At 39.4% G+C, this 22,133-nt stretch overlaps 1 protein-coding gene across 2 annotated transcripts in view; it reads right to left on the reverse strand.

The window, feature by feature from the left end:
- Window positions 1-18,248, reverse strand: part of VPS13B (vacuolar protein sorting 13 homolog B) — a 427,213-nt gene extending 408,965 nt beyond the window's left edge. For both annotated transcript variants that reach the window (XM_027717679.2, XM_027717677.2), the window contains exons 1-3: window positions 18,139-18,248; window positions 17,228-17,405; window positions 9,676-9,819 (exon numbers count right to left, since the gene is read on the reverse strand). In XM_027717679.2, the coding sequence (XP_027573480.2) occupies window positions 9,676-9,819; window positions 17,228-17,374 (291 nt within the window). In that variant the 5' untranslated portion in view covers window positions 17,375-17,405; window positions 18,139-18,248. The remainder of the gene's footprint in view (window positions 1-9,675; window positions 9,820-17,227; window positions 17,406-18,138) is intronic.
- Window positions 18,249-22,133: the final 3,885 nt, after the last annotated feature.

A 22,133-nucleotide genomic window follows, 5' to 3' on the forward strand; every position in this document is an offset into this window, starting at 1 on the left:
TTCCTTGCATGATGTTGGTTTGCTGCATGTAATTGCTTCAATTTCCTAACAGCACAGCCATTTCAACAGGAAAAGTACCGGATACTATCCTAGCTGGTACAGAAAACTATTTATTCACATGTCAACAATGAACTTTCTAATTGGTGCTTTGCCAAGAGTTTAACCTGACATTTAGTTTCCAAGTTCATTTGGCAGCCTAGAAAGCTCTTGCATATCATCTCTTCCTCTCTCCACACAGCAAATTCAGCTGATTTGATTTATAAACAACCATAACATCCACAATCTTAAACTTTCCAGAATATAGCTGTACTACATAGTGTAAATACTCAGTCTGGGGTCTGCAGTTTTCTAGTAGTTACAGAACATACAAAGATGGGACCACAAAAGAATTCCAGAGGAAAAAACTGGTTTTGTTTGAGGGAAGGAAGTTAAATATACATTGACTACCGTTCAGCTGGGCACGTGTGGCAGTGCCTGCCCATAAAACAGTCAGAAAACAGCTCTTCACTGCTCTAGATGCCTTACTAAGTGGACTAACAGCGAAATTACAACCAATGTAAAACAACAGTTTACCCATGTCCTGAGTGTTATTCATGTTTCCTGTCCCAACTGTTCCTCCTTACCATCAAGCAATAATGAAATAAAAAGGTCAGGTGGGTCTTTAATATGCATAAATACATATACACATATATACACGCACACGGAGGTATGTATAAAGAACAAGCTTCTACACCAGTGCAGTATAACAGGTAAATGGGATTGCTGTTTCCTCACTTGTTAAGTAACATCACAATACCCCAAGCAAAGGAATCTAAAGCAACAGAGCAGAAAATGGGGAACTACAGTTTTAAATAAGAAAAAGAAGCAACATCAGCTTCCTCTGAGATAACAATTCTTCCCCTCCACATGGGCAACACTCCTGAACTGTCAACATTTGAACTACTTCTCAGGCAAAGTGGGATATGTACGGATGTTAAGTGTCAAAAGGTGTAAGAGCTCACTGGAATTGTACTGCAGAACAGAACCTGTACAGAGATGAACACAGAAACATGATTCCTCATGTAGAGAAGAGAAGCACCTGCTTTTGGTTAAAACAAATAATACATATTTTGTTAACATTGGCATTTGGCATAGGTTTATAAGTTTTCATATGCATGAATAAAGAGAAATGTGCATATATGGAAGTCAAACAGTTTTACTGGCTGTTTCCTCACATAATTTGTTTTCTAATTTTTTTTATTTTCAAATAGAACATGATTTGCCAGTAGCAAGTTACAGTCAAATTCTAGAATCAATTTTAAAGAATGCTATGGAAGTAGAAATAAAAAAGGAAGGGGGAGAGACACAGAGAGAGAAATGGGTTAAAATGACTGTTACTTGCGGTCTGTTTGAGAACAATAAAAAAATGCTCAACAATATGTAAGTTTCCACAACTAAGACATGGGGAAATGCTTCAGTCAGAACACACTCCCCCAGCACAGTCTGCAGCTTCTATACCAACAAATCTCTAATCCTAATCCAGTTCCAGAAAAATCACAGAGATGGATATCCTTCTCTTGTTTTCAGAAACATCAGCCCATGTGCAACAAGCTCATAACACTTCAATTTTCAGCAAATGAAAATTAGTATTTTCCATCAACAAAGATAGTATTGAAAAAACTTACATGAACATGTTTATAAACATTTGTTGATTTAATACTAAGTTTTGAGATTCTGAATTCTCACCATGTTATTTCTCAACCCAATTTTGAAAATGGACCTATTCTGTTTCTTCACACTCCACATTGAACTGACATTGCCAAGGGCATTGACATGGAGTTGCAATAAGACAGACACCACGTCTGGGACACTCTTTAGTCCCAAAACACAGCTCTTGGAGAAAAAAAACCAAAACACATTGGCCTTAATTCAGAAACATCAGTTTAGTAGGGCAGCTGATAACTACTCAATATATAATTTAGTGGCATGAGACTGATCAGACAAGGATAGGCTTATACAACAAATGGAAAAGTGAAGTTACAGAAAGAAGCAGAACCAACTTTCACATCCAACTGTCAAAGCACAATTATAGCTAAAGTGAAGGTCTAAGTAGAAAGGAGGAATCTAACCAGGAAGTCAGTGTCCACAATTTAAGTGTATAATGAAACCCCAGCATATATAAAAGAACAGTATGAGAAAAAAGTAAGGGAATTAACAAAAATAAAGTGGGTAGAGTCAGAGATTAATTTAAGAGCATCTGCCCAAAAGCCAAAAGCTTTAAAAAAGTACAAATCCAAAACACATGTCAAATAAAGCACCGATTTCTGCTGAAATACAAAGTGATCCAGAAAAAAGCAAGCCCCATATCTACATCTATTTTAGAACCCATGAAACAACTGCGTTGTAGTAATCTGCTCTGAAAATATTTTCTTCAAAACATAGGAGAAAATAATAATAATATATTAAACTACTAAGCCTGAAATATTTTGACAGATTCAATATATTCAGCACTATGCAAGATTCCCCAAAAGATACATACATGTGGAAAACTACTCTGACATGTCTAAAATTAGGATTACATCTTTCCAAAATATGGCATCCCGACAAGGTTCCACCAAAATAAGTGAGATATTTCTCGGCTAGTCAGGTGTTCCAAGGTAAACAAGTGGAATTTTTTACATAAGCATGCTACCCCTCACCTGATTAAACAATCTACTTAGAACTACCTGTAAAGCTAGGGAAGCTTAAAGGACCACTAGGCACCACATCCAAAAAACACCCCTCCCCTTCATATCCATCAGGTGGCTTTAATCTCTTCTCACCTAACCTATTTGTCCATTTAGCTGCCTCAGCCCTCCTCCATGTACTACTCCTATCTGCATTATCCTTTCCTCTTGCTACTTGAGAAAGACAGAACTCCAGCTGATGTTCTACATAAGACCAACTAACTTCAAAGTCATGCTCCAAAGAAGTGCCTTTCCCTAAGATAACAAAGCCATAAATATAAATTATTTAGTGCCTAATTTTGTAAATACGTTTGGGACACTACAGAAAGTCAGAATGGACTGCAGAAGAGCTCTCTTGGTTGCAGAATACATATGTTTCCACCTGGTTGCCTCACACTTTACCTGCTAAAAGAAGATTGAAAATTGGCTGTTTAACAGTCTATAGAAAATTCATAAATTAAATGAGGTACAGTACTAGCATCACATAAGCATTTAAAAAAGATCTCACCCTCCAAAGACCTCAATCTCCAAATTAGGGACATTGATTTGGCACTTAAAAGAAAGCTCATGTACACTTTATGTATAAAGAATTAAAACATTAATGTATATAACCCATGTTTATACATAAGTAAACATATTTCTCTTTCTTGAATTTAAAGGACAATTACACTGGTTTTCTTGGAGGGTAATGAGTTGTTTAAAACACGAAAAGTGTTATTTCTTTTTTGGCAAGGCCATGTTTCCCCATACACAACAGACATTTTAAAAAGGCAAAGAGCCAGTCTAAGCCAGTATAGTCAAATAGTAATTAAAAAACCCAAACAATGTTTAATTCTAAATATTTAAATTTTAAAAAAGAAAAATGGCAATTTAGGATAGACGACAAGAAGTCCAGTCCATATACCTAAGACCAACTGTCCAAGTATACTAAAAGATAGAAAGTACCACAGATTATGCCAAGGCAACTAGAGAACCTGAGGCCTTAAACCTCAACAAGACCCCAGCAGTTGGAAGGCATTACTACTTCTGGAAGAAAGCTGTTTTTAAACAGCAGTCCTCCACCCGGACAGCAACCATAAGACAATACATCCACGTCAAGTAGCTTTTCAGCTACCAGCTCTGCATTATGAGGACTGTCTTTTAATCATTTGTTGCAAGCCAAAGTAAATCATCCATTTAGAGGTAGTTCAGGCAACAGAAGGAACAAAACAACAGGAATTTTTGAGCTTTACTTCAAAAATGTGAAAAGCAGAAACTTCTTGCCCTTCACCAGTACTGAAATAAATTCCACAGTACACAGGAGCACAAATAAGTATCATGGGATATCTATGCACGATAATAACACTATAATCTTGAGGTTTGTCAGTATGAAGGACATAAGGACTTCTTCACGCCTGGATTGGGTTTTAAGGGCAAGGTTTTGGTAGCAGGGGTCTACAGGAGTGGCTTTGTGAGAAGCTACTAGAAGTTTCCCTTAGGCCTGAGGGAGGCAACGCCAGCTGGCTCCAAGAGGGAACCCAACACTGGCCAAAAGGCCATCAATGACAATTATTAGATAACAGATTTAAGATGAAGAAAGAAGATACAGAAGCATTTATGGCCAGAGTAGAGAGGAATGAGAACATGTGAGCTAAAGAATCCTGCAGACACCCAGGTCAGTGCAGGAGGGGGGTAGGTGCTCCAGACACTGGAGCAGAGATTCCCCTGCAGGCCACAGTGAAGACCATGGTGAGGCAGCTGTCCCCCTGCAGCCCATGGTAGAGCAGATATCCACCTGCAGCCTGTGGAGGACACACACTGGAGCAGGTGGACATCTGAAGGAGGCTGTGAGCCCGCGGGAAGCCCACACTAGAGCAGGCCCCTGACAGGACCTGTGGACCTGTGGGGAGAAGAGCCCAAGCTGGAGACGGTTTGTTGGCAGGACTTGTGACTGCCTGGGGGACCCACATATTGACAAATTCACATGAAAACTGTCCAAAATTAGGAACACATTAAGAGGCATTCAGGTAACTAAGGCAGCTACTCAGGTTGAGGCAACACAATTGCACTGAGAAAATTAAGAAATGTGCCTGCGGGAGTCTTTGAACAAATTCACAAAGGCAATTTCTTCTTTCATAATATTCTTTCAGAATAACTGCAATCTAAAGCATCAGATACTTTGCTTTTAAAATCGATAAAGTGGTTAATAGGAAAAAATGTAGGTAAATTACATGGTCTCTCTTGCTTGCCCAGCTAGAACATGTGAAGAGTAATTCAGTTTTAAGCAAAGCTGCTCAGCATCTCCTCTTTAGCCTCCTTTGAAAACAGTAGAGATAGAAGACAAAATATCTGAACCAAATGCTACAAGGCCTTTTCTAGCAGTTACAACCTGCCTTTACTACTTCCTCTACTGAAAGTAAGTTTACTAAATGTTTTTGTAAGAAATTCGTGGGGCATGGTATTTCTCCCTTAGAAAGATAATATCCTTGAAAAAGAGAATCTCCTACCTAAACCACTTTTTTTCCACACCTATCAATTCATAGAAAAATGTAAGAACTCTTCATACCGGAGTTCTTGAAAATGGCATAAAACCCAACTAAAGACTCTGCTAAATCTTCCTGAGCTTTTGGAAAAGACTAAACAACTGAAGTCTGATTTGCACAAAGGAATTTGTACAAAATGCTTTAATTCATAATATGGAAAACTGCTCTTGTTAGTTATATATACTAATTTGTATGCATGCACACACAGAAACATATAAAATTCCCTTTTTTCTTATATTAATCTACTAAAACACATATAAGAGCAGCATGAACTGGCTGCTTAATGAGAATTTCAGATCCATCACTAACCTGAGATGATGATTCAACACTAGCTGATGACATATTTTACTTCCGGCAGGGCAGTTCTCAATATAATCTTCACTTTAAACTTTGCATAACAATGTTAAAACTCAGTATCAGATTTACTGAACTAAAGAGACCACTATGAAAGTGAGTAGGTATCAAATAAAAAATATTTTAAAAATAAAGACCTTGAGCTTCTACATGAGGAAACAAAAAGCACAAAGGTGGGTCACTAAAGACTTCAAGATTCTGATTTCAAGTCTTATCATAATTGTGCTGTCATGGAACAGCAGAAAGACTCAAATGGAAAAAAAACAGCACTGCTTGTCCATACAACCACTTTCCATTGAAACTACTACAATCCAGGTGAGGACATAAACAGCAAAGCACAGCTTCAGACCTGAGATAGCTTTACCATCTAAGCAAAAACTTTATATAACTACACACTCATTAAACATAAGCCTCGTGTCTTCACTGTCAAAGTTCTTCATAACCTGTCTACACACCTTATCTCCCATCTCGATCATTTTCCGGTCAAGACTAATTCCTGCTTTCAGCATTCTTTGATGGCAGTCCCTACCAACTGTCAAATAAGAATGTGTCTGCAATTCTGACAGTCACGCTTGTGGCTTGTTCTCCACTGTTTCCACAGAGTTATTATATTCCTTCACAACTTCCTTTGTCATACCTCCTGAAAGGAGAAGTGCTCAATTGTCTGTATGCTGATCCAAACTACTTGGTTTCCCCGTGCCCCTGTAAGTGCTTCTACCTAACAGCCTTTCTCAATTCTATAATTAGTTATCCTTGGAGTACAGAGAATCTTCATCTTCATATACATCAGCATATTCCTGGTGCACTGTGTCCTGATTAAAGGCAAGGACTCAGAAGCGAAGCAATAATACAGATAACACATTTCTCCTTGATCTCCTCATTGCGTCAGTTCCAACACTAAAAACCACAGAAATCAAGGCTGAACACGAAGAATATTAGTCTTGTGGTTAGTTATAATTGCAGGAAGGTGAAGAAAACAGACACGGGCTTACAGGCTTGTCCTTCCCAATTTGTACTACCTGAATTTAAAGCCTGTGGTTTGGGCACAGAGGTATTGTGGCACGGAGAGGCAAAGAGAAAAGAGCAAAGAATTTCAAATAGGACAAAAGGAGAAAAAAAACTCTAGGAGGAAAAACAGCAGTCAACAGATTTAGCAAGGTGTTTTCAATTCTATATAAAGTCATGAGATTTAATATATAGAGATAGGTAACAAGAAGAATATAATACCAGAACTTTAACTATCTTCTATAACAAGTCAAACAAATTTCAGTTACATTTAAGTATGTAATAACAGATTTCACAATCATCCTTACCAACATGTTTCATGAATTTGAGAACATTATAAATGCTCATACTTAAAACTCAGTGCTGCAGAAGATTACATTAAAGACCAAAAAACAAAAAAACCAGGCACAGTTGCATTAGGCTGACAGACATCAAAAAGCAATGCAAAATGCCTCGCACCAAAATTCTATTTCAAGTACTGCCATTAAACAAAACAAAAGTGCACATACAGAGAATGTTCAATAGAGCACCACTTTAATCACTGCAAAGTTCTGTTCCTGATTCACTTCAGTTTAATTTTCTTGTAAAGTAGCCATATTTAACATTTGGTTTTAGAAGCAGTAGTATCAGATGTAAAAAAGTAAGAAAAGGAAGCAAAGCACAGACAAAAGGGGAAAAGCAATGACCTTCAAAATGTCCAAACTTCAAAACCCACAATAAATACCACTAATTCTACAACATAGATTTTGTATATCATTGAGTGAACTTACCAGTTTTACAACACTTCTGCTTAGAAGAGGAGAGTATTTGCATAAAACTAGAAGTTGAGCCATTACTATCTACTCTAGACTTAGCTGAGGAGATGCTGCAATAGCATGAACAAAAAAAACAACTAAACTAACACTGAAGCTGAACTAACAATGACAAAGCATCAAAGTAAAGGGCATATGTACAAAAGCACTCCCAGGGAACTGATACACTTCAAAAACGTAAAAAAGAAGAGAGGTTTTTGCTCACAAAAATCTGCAGAGTCCACTGGACAATAGCTTCAAACAATGCCATGTATTTTAATCTTCATATATCTTCAATAGAAACATTGTTTGAAATAGCCCCTTTCCAAAGAATACATCTCTCATTAAGTTGAGGTCAGAACTTTATTTTTTGCGCAGGTGAAATTATGCATGTGCTCATTAGAGGTTTCACCTGAGGAAGGAAATGCAGGATCAAGACAATCAATTTGAGATCTAAACTAAACTTTCTTGGTAATTATGTTCTTCACAGATATGAAGTTCTTGGCAAAACAGTTCCAAGGTGGAGCTAAATTCACTGAAAGTCCATTTTACTAACATTTTCCACAGAAATATTTTATTTCATTCATAGTTTTTATTCACTGATTACAAAGATTTTTATGACAATTGATTTTAGCCAAGTACTCTGCCATACAAGGTACAAACACAAGAATTTCTCGAACACTTTCTTTTTATAAAACACTTTCAAATAGTAATTTAAAAAAATAAAATTCAAGCTGTCAACTTTTTAAACCATATCCTCAGAAAACAGCATTAAAGTGTTTTCATTTACATTCTTGTTAGTCAAAGATAATCCTTCTATGGCACAGACCCAAATTTTATCCTCCTGGGTGTACATACCACTGAATAATTTGTTCAAATGTCAGTTGCAATTTTCAAAATTCCTTTCTTGCCTCTGAATCTTAAACATCTGTAATAAATACTTGTTTTGAGAGTGCTTTACATTTGTGACACTTGACCTCTTGCTGTATGCACCACAAAATTTAAGTTTCGAATACCAGGCAAGCAGGAAATCTGATCATTCCAGCAGTAGCCATCTGCAAGGTCCAATATCAAATATTAGTTCTGGGTTGCACAAAGTCGTGGGCTACAAATCTTTTTCTGCAACTCTTATAATCAGTTGCAATTCGCTGCTTCTAAAACCCATTTCTCATGGAACATCTGGTCTCAAAAAGCTTACCTTAATATTGGAACAGTACTTAGCATTTGGCTGCTGGTGCGTGTACCTGTGTGTATACGCACGTGCACGTCTGCACACAGATTAAGCGTAACTACAGAATGCAAGCGCGTGCTTTGCGGGTGGCACAGCTAGAACTAGAGGTTTCTACCCCAGCAAAAAAGCCTCTTAGATCTGGAACTGTAAAAGAATATTACAAGAAATATCAACCATCACAGAAAAGTGTTTGGCAATGGTCTTGCTGGCTTGCATCTATTTATTGCTGTTAAAAGTTAACAGCTCATCAAGCACCCTACGAAACACTTGAATTTTGCATAAATTGGAATTTTCTTTTGCATGATTCTCAATATAACTGAAAGACCACGTTGAAATTGAAATGTGAACAAGGCTTGAAAAAAACCAACAAAAACAAACCAGAAAACCTCTCTAGAATCAAAGCACTATAGTGACTAAAAAAAAGCAAGTTTAACATTAATATATCTAGGTACTTTTGGTTAACTAAGTTAGATATATGACAAAAACTGAGACACCATATTTCAGCTTTATTGTGTCAGAACAAAACCTTTCCTAAGCCTGTGAAACAGCATAGTGTACAAATTGTGACCTTTACATAAAGGAAGTCTTCCAAGTACTATACACAAGCAAGCACTGTAACTCCTAAAAGTAAACATTAATTACAGTCCAGGATCTTTAAAGCATTCCTTCAGCAACACCACTTCTGAAAAACGCCCAGTGCTGAGTTGTGCCCCATTCAGCTGACTCATGCAACCAGCACTGTTTCTTGAGAGGCAGCAAGCCCACAGGATGCTATATTGCTCTTGAAATCCACTTCTTCTCTAATCATAGGAAAATTCTGACAGAGCCTAATTACATGCTTTCACATCTGCAAGAACTCTTTATTAGCTGCAGCTAAGACAGAGTTTAAAAATAAGCATAAAGGAAGAGACTAGCCATGACTAGAACATTATTAGCCTCTCAGAAAATAAAAGGAATCCCAACTTTACGTGTCAGATTCTTCAGAAGGCTTTGAAGAAAGTGACCTGTAGAAGTTATTATTGTCATCAACATCTCAATATTAGAAAAGCATTCATCACATTTCTTACCTGAGCACCATCCTTTAACTTCAAAATGCATTCCATTGTATTGATAGTGATGACAACTGGTTCTGATCCCAATTTTGTCCATGGCACGTGAATCCGAAGTTCATGAATATGCCCGCTTAAAAACGTAAATGGCAGTTTCAGCTCCTAACAACACCAAAGAATGCAGAATTAACTATCGAAACATAACAAAATTCAAGACCCATTTTTAACTCAAAATAGTATGGTTCTATCACAAAACAAGTCAAAATTTATTCTCCCCTAATCAGTAGTGTGTCACGAGGCATGGGATTTGCCCTTATAATCACTTGCATGCTTACATTACAATTAGTCTGTTCAAAGGAGATGTTTGGATTACCATGTCCTTAATAATAAAACAGTTTAAAACCACCTCTCTCACATGAAGCTACTGCAACACGCGTCACTATTCAGGGGACAAGTAGAAATGATCAAGGTGAAAGTAAATGCTCAAATTAATATGCAACCTGTGTTATTGTGAAGAGAACAAATTTAGAATTAAACATTGACAATGCAACAGCAAGGCAATTTCTTTGAAAATATTTTAATACTCAGAGCTGTAAGAGCTCAGTGCTCTTAACACTGGCCCACTGTTGCCCCATTCACATCAAATTGCTAGTGAACACAAAGTTATTAAATTTTTTATGGACAAAACTGGACTCCTCCTCATCAAGGCCTAATGTGGATGTCACACTGCTTTAAAAACTGGTGCAAATCAGTCCAGAACTCCTAACAAATGCCTGACACTCCATCCAGCCAATGCCGAGATCACAACTCTACAGCACAGCCCCACTGAGCCAGTTGCTGCATGCAGCAATTCAGTAGGAAATAAGGTGCCAAAGTGTTTTAAGTTCTCCAGTAGCTTCAGAGCACTTAACAGACACAGTGGTCAGGCTAGAGACCTGGTCCCAGAACAAGCAACCAAGATTTGGAATAATGAAGGTAAGTGTTTACTGCAAAACAAAGAAACAATTTTTGATACTATGTCAGAATTTTAAGTCAGCATTCTCAATACTAAGTATTCTAATGATGAGGTTCCAGTGATGATTCATCTTCTTACCCTTCTGATGTCCTATTCTAACATTTTTTACTATAAAATTTTAATGGAGAAAAAACAACAGATGTCTTCAAGTTGCTTATAAGCATGATGTTTTCATCTTCGTCTTAGATACTGGGAACTACAGGTGTAAATCTTCTCAGATGGAGAAATAAGTGAATCTAAGTCTCCTAGATGCTAAGTGATAGCTTTGGCCAACCTACAACCACCCTCCAGTCCAACTGCCCCACCAATTCAGGGCTGACCAGAAGTTGTTAAGGGCATTGTGCAATTACACACTCACTGGCATGGGGCATCCACCTCCTCTAGGAAGCCTGTTCCAGTGTTTGACCACACCCTGGTCAGTGCTTCTTAACATCCAGTCTAAGCCTCCTCTGGCAGAGCTTTGAACCATTCCCACATGTCCTATCCCTGCATACCAGGGAGAAGAGCTTAGCACCTCCCTCTCACATCCCCTCCTCAGGAAGCTCTAGAGAGCAGTGAGGTCACCCATCAACCTCCTTTCCTCCAAAACAGACAAGCCCAAAGTCCTCAGTCCCTTCTCACAGGACATTGCCTCCAGCTCTTTCACCAGCTTTGTTACCCTCCTCTGGACACATCCTTGTGGGGCCCAGAACAACACACAGTGCTCAAGGTGAGGCTGCACCAACACTGTTACACTGGGACAGTCACCTCTGTTGGTGATGGTTGGCTGCTGATGCCGAGTTTGATGCACCCCAGGAGGGGGTTTGCCCTCTGGGCTGCCTGGGCACACTGCTGACTCCTACTGAGTCTGCTGCTGACCAGCACTCTCAGGCTCTTAATTGTTGTGTTTCTTAGTAAACTCAGGGACATAAAACTTTGTTCAGAACTCCAGAATTATCCTGGCAAGGCAGGGCTTAAGCACCTTTGCACCTTGGCTCAGCTTGGGTACATACAACATTCAACTCAGAATTCCTCTGAATGAACAGATGTTAAATAGAAAAGGTCCAAGAAACTCAGAGGTCAAACAGGCAAGTTGCTAGGCAATTTTAGACAAACATCTAGAAGTAGATGCAGAAAGCCTCTTTTCCTGCACTGCTTGACCCTACACGTATCCCTGCTGTATAGAGCTTCTATGTGAATAAAATTTGGGGACAAAGTTATTTTGCCTTTGGTAGGTGACATATATTATAAAGTCTTAAAAATCTGCCTACAGAATATTTCTGTGAAGCTAGCTTATGTCATTATTTTCCTAATATCTTGAAATAAAATCAAGGATAAATTTACAAATGATGAATATATAATTAAACCTTGGTGACAAGTTTTGAAAGCCCACCAAAATTTTTGATTTTCCTAAGTAGTTACCATGTCCTAAGTTGAGAGTTGAAACAACCATTATTACATTTGTGACAGGTTAGCATTCTGAGATAGCCTCTAATTAGTCACCCAAAAGACAAGTTAACAGTTTTTACCCAGGAATACCTATCACCACAACAGCAACAAAGCTGCTAATACGAGCTGGTTTAAGCAACGCTTTCCACTCTGCAGCTGATACCTCTTCAGCCTTTCTACTGGTACTAAGAAAAAGTTCATCTTGCATCTAAGAGCAGATGAAAGTACATTAACTGCTGACAAAATCTTCAGAGAAGAAAACTAGATAAAATTATAGCTCTGGGTTTTTTTTGCCAAGTACAGCTTTCAGTTTATAAATTAATTTTGGGAGTTTAATGAGCTTTCGTTAATGAAGTTCAAAAAAAACACAGTCATCTCATGTTAGGGAAACTCCTGACTCCTTCCTCAGCCATGCTTACACAAAGTCACATCTAATTCCAAGTCCCTATTCTAAAAGAAGACAGTTACAGAGTTTCTAATAAAAGGTTTGAAGGAAATTGCTAATTTGTTTTTACAAAGTGTTTCTTCTTCGTCTTATTCACTAAAATACTTAAGGATTTTAGCCAAAAGCCTCTCTCCTAAAAATTCAGCTGTATGCTCACAAGCAACACAAATAAAATTTTAATCCAAACAGTTTCAGTTAAGACACTGAAAAGCAAGTACTGGGCAGTTTAGCTACACATGTTGCTACAGTAATCATACAATAAATTAAATAGAGCCTTTTGTCCTGGAGTTTTTTTGTGGTTTTCTGTTGGTTTTTTTCTTTTTTTGGGGGGGAGGGGGAGTGGCACTGAAACAAATTATAAAAAAAAATACAATCTATAAAAATACATTACAACTTAAGAGATAATGCTTTCAGGGATCAAGACAGCAAATTAACACTGTTACAGTAATAAGAAATAAATTCCCATTCCAGACACGTAGTTATCTAAATTTTATGTTACTCATCAATACCACAATGTCTATTTAGAGCCTGACCTGTGTTTACTTCAAAAGGTATGCTAGAATAGCTCTTTTTCCACTATTTTCTGGATGGATTTAACACATTCTCATTTTTGTCTAGTTAACTGCTAGATATTGAAAGAAACGGAAGTAGGAATTATTTCAAAATGAGATGATACAAGCAAATGCACTACATATTTAAAAGATAGTTCTTTTTCGAAGAAATTCAGATACAAATGTTGTCTGGCATTATTCTAATTTCCTTAAAGCAATGCAGAGAACTCTCTGTTGTACTATTTCAATAGACAATACATGTGTGTGCTGAATTTATAAACCTGTTCAAAATATAACACAACAAAGACCATTTTTATTCCTCCTCACTTCCTATGCAGTCTTTCCCCTTTCATTAAGTACCACTTGAAATTCTTAATATTTCTTCTGTACTCATGACTGATTAGACATTACATTTTAGATTTTACACTTACATCACATAGATCCTTTACAAAAATATTATATGACTAAAAACAAACTTCTGGGCTTGACCCATAAATAGCAGACTGATATCATGCAAGACTGCAGACTAGATGACCATAATGCCCCTTTACCTAAAATCTCCCCTCGCTCTAAAACACAAGACTATCCCAAACTTTGGAGTGTTTGGCAAGTATTTTTCTCCACATCAGCATTAACTCAAATACCTTTTCTTCACAGTCAAGGCTGTATTTCACAAGTAAGCCAGTGGCACATAACACAGACACCTAAAATAAAGATATTTCAATGCTCTAGTTTCCTTAAAATCATTTAAGTACATTAGAATTTTTCATATGTCTTTTTTAATTCTTTTGGATATGAAAAATTCACACTTATAATACAACTCAGTCTTTAGATCAAGCTATCCTTTGTCTTCCAAAGACTGCTTCATCTTTCTCGTCTGAGTTTGTAAAACAGCTAACATAAAAAACTACATTGTTAAGGGAATATACAAAAGCTGCAAAAAGAGCTCTCCATGTATCTTATCTCTTTGGTACCACTGTGTCAACAGAAACATTACACACAAGTTGGTCACCAAGTTCATGGTAGTTCTGTTACCTCTGGTACCACGGGAACCTCACATAAAAGTTGACAAGTGCTTAAAAGGCTTTTCCAAAAAGCAGTATTTAATTGTTTATTGCATATTACTTTCTTGAAGTAATCTTTGTACAATGGGTGTATTATGCATAGATGGAAAATTTCTTGGCATGCTTCATCTTGCAGTAATTGAATCATCCGAGATAGGGAAAAAACATACCAAAATTTTATCAGATTTATTCTTCAACTAAAGATAATTATTATAATATTATATATTATATACATATAATTATAATTAACTGGCTACTCAAAGAGGGACACAATTACGTACAAAAGCTACACTGTACCTAGAAGGTTGAACCGGAGTACAAACTAGTACTTGACTTCCAGTACAGAAGTGATATTGTACAAAGAAAAAGGGGACAGAGAGAAGGACAGACTCTAAAAGTCATTGCAATGACAATCAGCTCAGTTTAATGAGAGCATAAAACATACATAAATATACATAAAAAACATGCAAAGTATTTTCAGGTACTGAAACATTCTCTTTGGGGTTGTTACATAGAAAATTTATTACATTATCTTATTTTACAACTGTATTACATCTGATTTCAAAAGGTACTGGTTCCAAGTTGGTCACAAAAAGCTTTTAGAAGACAGACAGCAGTGTATGTTCTGTTGTCACCTGTCCTTTGGGATTCTGTTCGGTCGCCTGTAAGAGCACAACATGGGAACACTAATATCAGCTGAAGTGAGGAGAGTGAGGGGACAAAGCACAGACTTGTCCTAAATCTGTTATAAGGTGCTTTGTCCAGTATTTTGGCACCTATGCTAACATTCCCAAAAAGTCACGTATAACTCCACAAAAGATGGAATTCTCTGAAAAATGTTCAAGGCTATAGACAAAGATATCCAGGATATGTGCATTTCTATTTAAAAACCTAAAGCATGAAATTAAAGCTGTGTTTGTCTCAAATAAGGAGTAGGGAACCAGGCTGGGGATAGCCTGGGACAGAAAGGATGTTAAAAGAGCAGAGCAGTTAGGGTGACTAACTTCAGATACCATGAACCCATCATGGCAGAGAACCCAAATAAAACAATATAGCTGGTAATTTTTAGAAACCAGCTTCTCAAGGGAGCTCCCTGCCAGCTGCAAAGGCTTGGGTCATTGTATTATCACACACTATATACTCAAAGACTTCTGCTGAGCAGGTGTAAAGCAGCATCCCTTCCACAAAAAAGAGAAAGACACCCTAAATACAGTCCATGGGTCCAGACAAGTTCCAAAGAATAATAAGAATCAAATTACGATCGCTACGTTTCACAAAGACACAGCCAAATAATGTAAAAACAATAATCCGAGCTAAATTTTGAATTTATCACATATTCACATCCCCATTCAAGCTGATAAGTCATGAGCACAGGTACATATGGCACCACTACAAGAGCCATGACATTATTGGATTGAGCTGGATATTTAGGAACCCAGCTGACACATAGGTAGACAAAGATGAAGCCAGGGATCACCCACCAGCAAACTGCAACTACTGGAAAGGGAATATCACCAATGACAGCAGCAAAATTCTAATAGTGTCAGGTAATACAGTAAGTTTAATATCCATCACAATTTGTTATTAGGACAAGCTTTCTCTATATACAGTAGAGCACTGAAACAGCTTACCCAGAGAGAAGGTTTTCACAAGACAGGAGATTTCAAGACTCAACTGGAGAAAAACATAAGTTGGTCTGACAATGCTGGCAACAGCCCTGTTCAGAAGAGGAGGCTGGACTACATGACCTCCAGAATTCCTTTCTGACCAGTCCTTCTTTGGTTCTACAATACATACATTTAAAAAGGCTCACGGGGGAACACATCCTACACAACTGAAGTCTAGTATCCACATCAGCTGTATGGACAAGCTGTGTCAAGAAAATGAGGAACTAATAGACTTCAGAGAAAATAGAGAGGCCAGCAAATACTTGAAGGCAGACAAGTCAGGCTCTTCAAAAGGCACAGAAAATAGGACAGGATCTCTTGAAAGAAAGATTGTCTCCTCTTCCAGAACAGGATCAGAGATTCTTAATTAACCATAAGTACTTCTTCCACATTTTAAAAGGTGTCCCCGACAGAGACTACGCAGTCTCCTCAGTCTACTCCAATGCCTCATAATCAAACTAAAAAAAGTCTGTCATTTATGTCCAACCTAAGGCTCCCTGTGTGCAATTTATTCTATCGTTTCTTGTCACGTCCAAAAAATTCTTACCCTATCTTGTCTCACCTTATTTTATTCAAAATTAAAAATGCATTTCCTCTCTATTTCATTCTTCTTTCAATGGATGTATTGTCTAAATTTCCCATTCTTCTTTGCTGCATTTATCTCAGTTCCTTCACCTGGTTGGACTATATCTGGACACAGGACTCTAGCTAAGACTTGCTACACCATGCACAACAAAAGCCAGCTTTACTTGTCTCACACACTCAAGCTGTCAACTCAGATAAGTATAAAAGGAAACCATCTCTCTACTAAAACTTAATTAATTTATATTGATAGGAGACTCCAAATTCTGTATCTAGTGTATTAGTTGGTCAAGTTTGTCTTTAGTCTCTGATCTAATCTACATAAACCAGTTGATCAAATCTGTCCCTCAACTACTCTTAAGTTTAGATACAAGTGGAATGATGAAATCTTAAATGAGAAAACCAAACAGAGAACACAACTCTGTGTTTAGTTTGCATAATTATAGAGATCCTACTTTACTTTGTGACATTTTGGATTAGTTACTATATGCAATTAGTAAATATGACTGGAAAAGAAATTTAATTAACGTTCATACGTAAAACAATGGTTACTGAAAAAAAAAAACATGTCTGAAAAAAGGCCCTTCTCTTCACACCCATAAGTTACAGAATGTGTAAAGAACTACCATTCATTGCTAAACAAATGGCATGAAATTAAAGCAAGAATAACTAAATGCAGGGGGGAAAAAAAGAACTTGCATAAGAAGAAAACAATTAAGCACTAAATGATTATTTAGCTGTGCAGACCAATCTAAATAATTCAGTCAACTTCTTTTAAATCAAATGCACAGACTATAACAACTATAAACATAACATACCTGTTCAAGTACATCCAACTTTAATTCAAGTTTACTAAGTACAACATCTCCTCCCCAGAGTGACAACTGCAGATCCGAGGGCTTCAAATTTTTTATGTAGCGATTCACATAACTCATCAAAATAGGAGTTACATAGGACTCCAGCATCCTGGAAGATATCTATATTACAGGTCAAGCACTAAGAAAAAAGGACAAGAGATTGAGTTATTAGTTACAAATCTGATGGCCTGATTTTCAATAATGCACCAGTCCCACTGTTTGAAAGTATGAAAATAATTCTAAATATGTGTTTATAGGTAGAGATACACATAGTTACATATAAAGCATATAGCAAGATGAAAGCACATCTATTTGACCTACAAATTTTCAGCTTACATATATATATATACACACATATACATGTGTGTGTGCGTATATATGAACTAGTATACATGAACTAGTAACTGTCTTGCTCAAAAGAAAAGCCAACCAACCAAACCAAAAAACAGAAAAGATGACCACACAGCATTTAAATGACAGGAAAACTGCTTTAAGGAGTCATCAAAAGGATAATTTTTGATAACATCAAAAAAGGATAACTTTTAACAGACAAAAGTGCACACTAAAACATGCCCTTAGATGCCCCTCTCCGCTCTGACACCAGTGTCAGTCTCCGAGCACGATGTCCAAGGCAAACCCGCCAGTTTCCTGCCACCCTGAACTCCAAGAAACCAACATCGTCCATGGCCCGAGCCGAGGTCACTCTCCTACCTCCCCACACCCCCGCCGTCCCGAGGAGACCCTTCCCCGCTCCGTCACCGCCGCAGCCTCACCCAGACACTCTCACGGCGCCGGGCAGCCCCCGCCCATACCTCCGGGACACATCTTCACATGTCCCTCCCCGGGCCCCTGCCACCGCAGGACCCCTTTACCTGCCCCAGCAGCAGCCCCGACGCTCCGCGCCCCCCGAGCGGGCCGGGCCGCGGGACCCCGTGCCGGGAGCCCCGCGCTGGCAGCGCCCCCACCGCGCTACCGCCCCGGACCCGCCGCGCCGCCGCTTCCGGGTTCCCCGGCGCGTGCGCGCTGCGCCGCCGGCCCCGGCCGGAAGCGTTTGGCGGGAGCGCAGGGGCGGGGCCAGGGGCGGCACTGAGGGCGGGGGTCACGTGCCTGCTGGGGGCGGGGCCCGGGAGGGGGTGGGGCCTGTTTCGCGCGTGCCCGTGCGGCTGCGGGTGTGTGGCAGCTGTGCTGGCGTCGGATGGTTTGGAAAAGATGTCTGGGATCGTCGAGTCCAACCTGTGACCCAACACCACCATGTCAACTAGACCATAGCACTGAGGGCCGTGCCCAGTCTTTCCTGAAACACCTCCGGGACCGTGACACTACCACCTCCCTGGGCAGCCCATTCCAGTGTCTGATCACCCATTTTGTGAAGAAATTCTTCCTGATGTCCAACCTAAACCTCCCTTGGACAACTTTAAACTATGTCTTCTCATCCTGTCACCAGTTGCCTGGCAGAAGAAGCCGACCCCCACCTACAACCTCCTTTCAGTAGTTGTAGAGAGTGATAAGGTCCCCCCCTTTTTCTCCAGGCTGAGCCCCACCCAGCTCCCTCAGCTGCTCCTCATCAGACTTGTGCTCCAGACCCTTCACCAGCTCCAATGCCCTTCTCTGGACACACTCCAACACCCTTCTCTGGACACACTCCAACACTTCAATGTCTGTAGTGAGGGGCCCAGAATTGGACACAGTTCCCAACAGGGCATAGCAGCCTGGCTGCCTCCCAGATGTGTGTGAGCCCCCAGTGTGCGGACTCAGGCATGGTGGGCTCTGACCTGGAGCACCAGTAATCCCTGGGATGTGCTGCTGTCCCAGCCAGCCCAGCTCCAAAGTTTGACTCACATCATTAATATTGATGAGTGTGACCGTGTGGAGCAACCCTTAGTGGTGGCAAATGCTTGTTGTTTCCACAGTGCTTAATAAAAGTGGGCATTTTCCAGCTTGCTTTTGAGTGAAGTTCTTCTTAGGTTCTGAATTTCACCATTTCAAATGTGAGAGGAGTTCCTGTCATCCAGGAATGCCCTTGATTATCTGCGTGCCCAAAGCACTTCTCACTATGTTGATCATAGAGAAAAGCCTTTGCCAAAAGCCTCAAGCCCTTTTGGGGTTGCTCCTGGCAGCAAAAGCCCTGAAAAGGTGAGTTAATGGATTCCTTGGAAGTTGGCATGTGGAAAGGAGATGGGCCCATTTCTGTCAGAGAGAAGTGTAGTAGGCATTGCCTGTGGGTATGGCTTTGATGTAGATAATGAATAAGCTTTTACAAAGGCCTCTGATTTGAATTTTAAAGAAAAGCCTGGGATATGCCTGTTGAGTTACATATTCCTCTTGGAAATTTTTAAATCCCATGTGTTTAATCCGCAGTGTAGTTATGTGGCTGAAAACAGAAAGAGAACATTATAGAGCATTTGAGATAGTTTGTGTGAAGCCCAAAGAGCGAGCGCTCAGGTAGTAGCCTACCCCCCATAGCAGTACATATGTTGAAATCTGCCTGAGCTAATCAAGGTCTGGAGGCTCCAGCTCCTGTTGGATTACCTATCTGTTCTTCCTCTGTTATATACATGCTGAGTTAACCATGAATCTAACCTCATTTTACGTACACCATCGCCTCACTTACTGTGCCATCTTCACTCTTGAATCACAGCCCATAAAACAGTATTCACCTCAGAAAGAATTGAAGCAGCTTGGACTACTTTTCTTCTTACAATGCTCACCACTCCCACACCTTGACCGTATGTTTGATCATTCTTCAGCAACCTGTGGCTAAGAGGTTGTAGCAGGCAGGTGAGGAACAGAAAGATTTTAACAGCATCAGTGGTCTTTAATTAAGATTGTGCTTCTGACTTACAATTTCTCTAGGACTAACACTCTTAAAGAGCTCCTTTACAGAACTACTACATCTTTGTTAGAGAGTGATGGGAGTGATGAATTTTACTGGTAAAACTTCTCGTGAGTCTGCGCAGCAAGCCAGCTTAGTGAAATAATCCATGTTAATGGAAGCAACCTCATTTATAGCACAGCCTCCCTGTAGAGTTGCATTGACACAGCAGAGGGATGGGCCAACAGATAAGTGTAATGCTGAAGCACACCTTGAGCATGCATCAAAAGCCCTCATTTCGACAGAAAAACATTCCTCTGTTTCTTTGTCCATTATGTGATTAATTTTGAATGACACATCCAATCAGCACTGGAATGTTTTCTGAAAGTTAAGAATTGAAGACCAACACCCTATTTTGGTGAGAAATCAGTAAATTAGAAGAAGAATAGGGGAAACACATAGTGCTCCTGGCAGCTACTTGGCAGATCTAGCAGCTGAGAACAACTCTGTAATTTTCCTGGCAATTATTAGCATTTCATTATAACTACCTCCATCTCAGTTCTAGTTCAAGTATGTTGACGCCCTGTATAATTTATTTCCTACAGAAGGGAAAAAAAACAGAAAAAAAATGGAAGGAAGAGATCATGCAGGAATAAATCTTTGAAGGAAATTAAATGGGTGACATGAAACGAGAGTAGTTGAGAGGGTTACAAAAGGTCCCTGATGTACAGAGGGATGAGAGTACATGGGGAATTTGCAGGTAACAGGCAGATGGTGTGCAGCAATGAACTTGGGCATACTAAAGCAACACGGGCATGTCTGCCAGAAATGTCAGCTGCTTCAGCTATTCCAATTTATTCAGTATTTCGTCAATTCAGTGAAACGTGCAGGATAGGTATAATTAAAAAGTGCAGGTCTAGTGGTGTGCACATCTTGTTCGTTCTTATAACTTGAGCAATTGCAAATCCCTTAAAAGCTAACAAAAGTAGGTACGATTTAACCTGGAGACTGGAAAAGTGTACACAAGATCCTGTAACTTTTCACCAAAAGGGAAAGAACAGCAAGGAGGTTCTCGGGAAATGTGTTTGCCTGCAGAGTACTTTTTCTTGATAAAAGAGTCTGTCAATGTGTCTGTCAGTGTTGTTGCTGCTATGGGTGATTTGCCATTTTCTGCAGCAGAAGCAGGTTCAATGAAATACAAACAAGAGGGTAAAAATAGAGTTCATGAAAAAAATTATGAAAGTCTAGAAAAGGTAGAGGATGATTAAGTATCTGTTGCAGAATCACTCAATCACAGAATGGTTACGGTTGGAAGGGCCTTCTGGAGATCATCTAGTCCATCCCTCCTGCTAGAACAGGTTTGCCTAGAGCAGGCTGCACAGCATCATGTCCAGATGGCTTTATATCTCCTAAGAAAGAGACTCCACAACCTCCCTGGGCAGCCTGTTCCCTGGGTTCTCTTTCACCGTTGCAGTAAAGTTCTTCCTCATGTTCAGGTGGAACTTCCTGTGCATCAGTTTCTGCCCATTGCCTTTCATCCTATTGCTTGCCACCATCAAGAAGAGCCTGGCTCCATCCTCTTGACACCCTCCTTTCAGGTCCCCTCTTAATCTTCTTCCCTTCTCCAGGCTAAACAGGCCCAGCTCCCTGAGCCTTTCCTTGTAACTGAGGTGCTCCAATCCCCTAAACAACTTCATACCACTCCACTGGACCATCTCCAGTTGTTCCTTGTCTTTCTTGAACTGGAGAGCTCACAACTGGACACAGCACTCCAGGTATAGTATCAACCAGGACAATCTACCCGAGGCTGCAGTCAAGGGGAAAAACGAGGAAAATAGACATTTAAATACATTTTTAGATATTTGGCCCAGGCAGTTTGCAGAATGGGAGGGAATCTGAGGTTACTGACCAGGAGGGTTAAGAAACAACCTGTGAGGATCTCCTTTTTACACTGGAAAAAGGTTTTCAGTCTTCTAACCTCCTTCTCTACGTCCCTTGGCTAACACTGGTACTTTAAAGAGGATAACTTACTGGGCAAAGTGCTGTCCCTGTCTG

The sequence above is a fragment of the Pipra filicauda genome, unplaced genomic scaffold (genome assembly GCF_003945595.2).
Source record: "Pipra filicauda isolate LSUMZ 115617 unplaced genomic scaffold, ASM394559v2 scaffold110_size2237424_pilon, whole genome shotgun sequence".
Lineage (NCBI taxonomy): Eukaryota > Metazoa > Chordata > Aves > Passeriformes > Pipridae > Pipra > Pipra filicauda.